This window comes from Pseudophryne corroboree, chromosome 7, assembly GCF_028390025.1.
Source record: "Pseudophryne corroboree isolate aPseCor3 chromosome 7, aPseCor3.hap2, whole genome shotgun sequence".
Classification (NCBI taxonomy): domain Eukaryota; kingdom Metazoa; phylum Chordata; class Amphibia; order Anura; family Myobatrachidae; genus Pseudophryne; species Pseudophryne corroboree.
In genome coordinates, this window is record NC_086450.1 from 502,515,488 (window position 1) to 502,519,199 (window position 3,712).

General features: G+C 48.4%; 1 protein-coding gene across 1 annotated transcript; it reads right to left on the reverse strand.

Annotated features, from left to right (window-relative positions):
* Positions 1–2,531: 2,531 nt before the first annotated feature.
* Positions 2,532–3,059, reverse strand: LOC134944440 (uncharacterized). Its single transcript, XM_063933015.1, has one exon. The coding sequence runs from the start codon at positions 3,057–3,059 to the stop codon at positions 2,532–2,534; it is 528 nt and encodes a 175-aa protein (XP_063789085.1).
* Positions 3,060–3,712: the final 653 nt, after the last annotated feature.

A 3,712-nucleotide genomic window follows, 5' to 3' on the forward strand; every position in this document is an offset into this window, starting at 1 on the left:
GGTTACATTGATATAAAGGAGATACTTATGACACAGAATATGTGTCATAAGTATCTTCTTTATATTATTTTAATCATTAACGACAGGGGAGGCACTGCCTCCCCTGCCTCCCCTGACTGCACATCCCTGGCTAACGGAGATGCACGGGACACCAGACGCTAACGGAGATGTAGATGCAAAAATTATATAACAAGTATATAATAAACAGGCGCTGAAATTAGTGGTTCTTCCTAGCTGCTGTAAAATGGAGAAAGTCAATCTCCTGAACAAAGAATACAGAAAAATAACAAAAATTACAGCGCTAATACAACTGATGCTAATAATATGTAGATTTATTCATTAAAACAGACTGATATATCAAATGTGAATAAAATTCATAATAAAATATAAAATGCTCATAGACCAATTCGTGGACATAAAATAAGCTCCTCAGCAAAAACCTTGTTAAGGCAAAGGTCCATATGATAATATTTGGACACAGAGTCTATTTTTCACCAAGACCAGTGTGATTAATTACCCATCAAGTGTTCCAATGAACGGATCCGGATCCAGGTCTTTACCTGTGGAATGGATTCTGGTTCACAGTCCGTTTAAATTGACACCTTAATGTCCAGCACACTGTGTTCCGTTTTTAGATGAATCCTGGGAAGTTCATTCCTTATTAGACCAAGCTGGAGTCGGGATCCTGGTTCACATATAGCATAAAGATGGGTTGTCCTGGGTTTGGAGCCAGATGGAGCTGTCTTAAATAACGTCCAATGGTCCGGAGGAGTGTTCCCTTACGCGTTTCGCCGCTCCAGGCAGCTTTGTCAAAGGCTAACGGAGATGTGCGGGACACCAGGCACTAATGGAGATGTGCAGGACACCAGACGCTAATGGAGTTTTATGGGACACCAAACGCTAATGGAGATGCGCGGGACACCAGACGCTAATGGAGGTGCGCGTGACACCAGGCGCTGATGGAGTTGTGTGGGACACCAGGCGCTAATGGAGATGTGCGGGACACCAAGCGCTGATGGAGATGTGCGGGACACTAGGCGCTAATGGCAATGCGCGGGACACCAGATGCTAATAGAGATGCGCGGGACACCAGACGCTAATGGAGATGCGTGGGACACCAGGCGCTAATGGAGTTTTATGGGGCACCAAACGCTAATGGAGATGCGCGGGACACCAGACGCTAATGGAGATGCGTGGGACACCAGACGCTAATGGAGATGCGTGGGACACCAGGCGCTAATGGAGTTTTATGGGACACCAAACGCTAATGGAGATGCGCGGGACAACAGACGCTAATGGAGGTGCGCCGGATACCAGATGTTAATGGAGTTACGCTGGACACCAGACGCTAATGGAGTTACGCCGGACACCAGCCACTAATGGAGTTGCACGGAACCTGGAAGCTCACTCACGCCAGGCGTCTCCTGCTGCGTGGCGTATTCAGGCTGGATGTACGAGGACACATCTGTATGTTTTTATTTAGTTAGATGCAGTGTGGGAATCATTAAGATAGCATAGTGTACACTAGAGTCTCAGTATTCTCACCATGTTTGGAAGGTTCATACAGCTTTGCTGGCTATGTTACGCTTTCTGCATCTGTCATAAATAGATTTTTTTTATTAAATGTCATGGACTGATGTGAATGGACAAATAATCTCTGTAAAGCGCAACGGAATATGGGGGGGGGGGGAGTAAATTCAGCGCAATGGATGCGATTTGCTGTTCCAAAACCATAGAGGTACGAGGGAAAACTTGCAGTGTCGGCCCTTCCATACATGGTCAATATGTGTGCAGCCGGGCATATCACAGCGATGCACAGCGTCACACTGAATTGAATTACCCCCTATGTGTGCGCTATGTTAATATTTGTTAATAAATGAATATTTTTCTGCACATTAGGTAGTAATAACCATACACTAGTCATAGGTGCATCTACATATAGCACTATGACAAGGCTTATTTGTGCCCTTTGTCACCCATGCCCCCGAGGCGAATTACATCATGTGTAAGGGGTGGGGCCACCAGCGCCGATAAGAGCAGGACAGGCTGTTTCACACTGCGGTCTGCAAGTCCGGAGCATCTAAAGGACGCTGCTGTGGCACTGCGGTCTGCATGTCTGGAGCATCTAAAGGACGCTGCTGTGGCACTGCGGTCTGCATGTCTGGAGCATCTAAAGGACGCTGCTGTGGCACTGCGGTATGCATGTCTGGAGCATCTAAAGGACGCTGCGGCGGCACTACAGTCTGCATGTCTGGAGCATCTAAAGGACGCTGCTGTGGCACTGCGGTATGCATGTCTGGAGCATCTAAAGGACGCTGCTGTGGCACTGCGGTATGCATGTCTGGAGCATCTAAAGGACGCTGCTGTGGCACTGCGGTATGCATGTCTGGAGCATCTAAAGGACGCTGCGGTGGCACTGCGGTCTGCATGTCTGGAGCATCTCAAGGACGCTGCGGTGAAACTGCGGTCTGCATGTCTGGAGCATCTAAAGGACGCTGCAGCGAAACTGCGGTCTGCATGTCTGGAGCATCTCAAGGACGCTGCGGTGAAACTGCGGTCTGCATGTCTGGAGCATCTAAAGAACGCTGCGGTGGCACTACAGTCTGCATGTCTGGAGCATCTAAAGGACGCTGCAGCGAAACTGCGGTATGCATGTCTGGGGCATCTAAGGGACGCTCCGGCGGCACGGCAGTCTGCATATCTGGGGCATCTAAAGGACGCTCCGGCGGCACGGCAGTCTGCATATCTGGGGCATCTAAAGGACGCTCCGGCGGCACGGCAGTCTGCATATCTGGGGCATCTAAAGGACGCTCCGGCGGCACGGCAGTCTGCATGTCTGGAGCATCTAAAGGACACTGCAGCGAAACTGCAGTCTGCATGTCTGGGGCATCTAAAGGACGCTCCGGCGGCACGGCAGTCTGCATGTCTGGAGCATCTAAAGGACGCTCCGGCGGCACGGCAGTCTGCATGTCTGGGGTATCTAAAGGACGCTCCGGCGGCACGGCAGTCTGCATGTCTGGGGTATCTAAAGGACGCTCCGGCTGCACTACAGTCTGCATGTCAGGAGCATCTAAAGGACTTAAATGCACTTAACGCAGATTTCTGCTTGCATTCTCCCGCGGTGGGAACAAAAATCTGCGCTAAATAGGGATTTTGCCCTTACAGCGGCCGCTGAGCGTGTTACAGGAGCTTACAGCTCCGGGCACTTAACCTGAAATCTATGGGTTAATGTGCATTAGATGTGGGCTTACTGCATGAACAAATGGGCTTGTAATTGAATAACTCCGGAGCTACAAGCCTGTGGTAAGCATTAATTGAATATGGGCCAAAGAGTTTACGTGGCTTACGTGGTATGAGCGGTGGGAGTACGGATAAATCGGACATGTCTGTTATTTAGGACTCCTCCAATCGGTGTAATACAGATCAGGCTGGGGGCGGTACTGTGAGCAGGAAGGAAAAACATCCTTTAGGCGTAGACTTTGTGTGCCTAATTAATAAGCAAATATAATTAACAATGTAATCTGGGCCTTGCTGCTATAACAGGTGTCTGTAAAACAAATACTAGAAAAACAAACTTTATACAGTTGTAGGTAGTGGTGTTCTTATTACCAATGTCAATAATATCTAGAAATGTGTTTCAATGTTCTTGCCTTATACTAAAATAAGTGAATGTGTTCGTATGATTCTATGGGCTCTATTTATGAAACATTGA

Coding starts and splice junctions, on each gene's coding strand:
- LOC134944440 (XM_063933015.1), bottom strand. CDS start 3,059: ATGCAGACTGTAGTGCAGCCGGAGCGTCCTTTAGATACCCCAGACATG.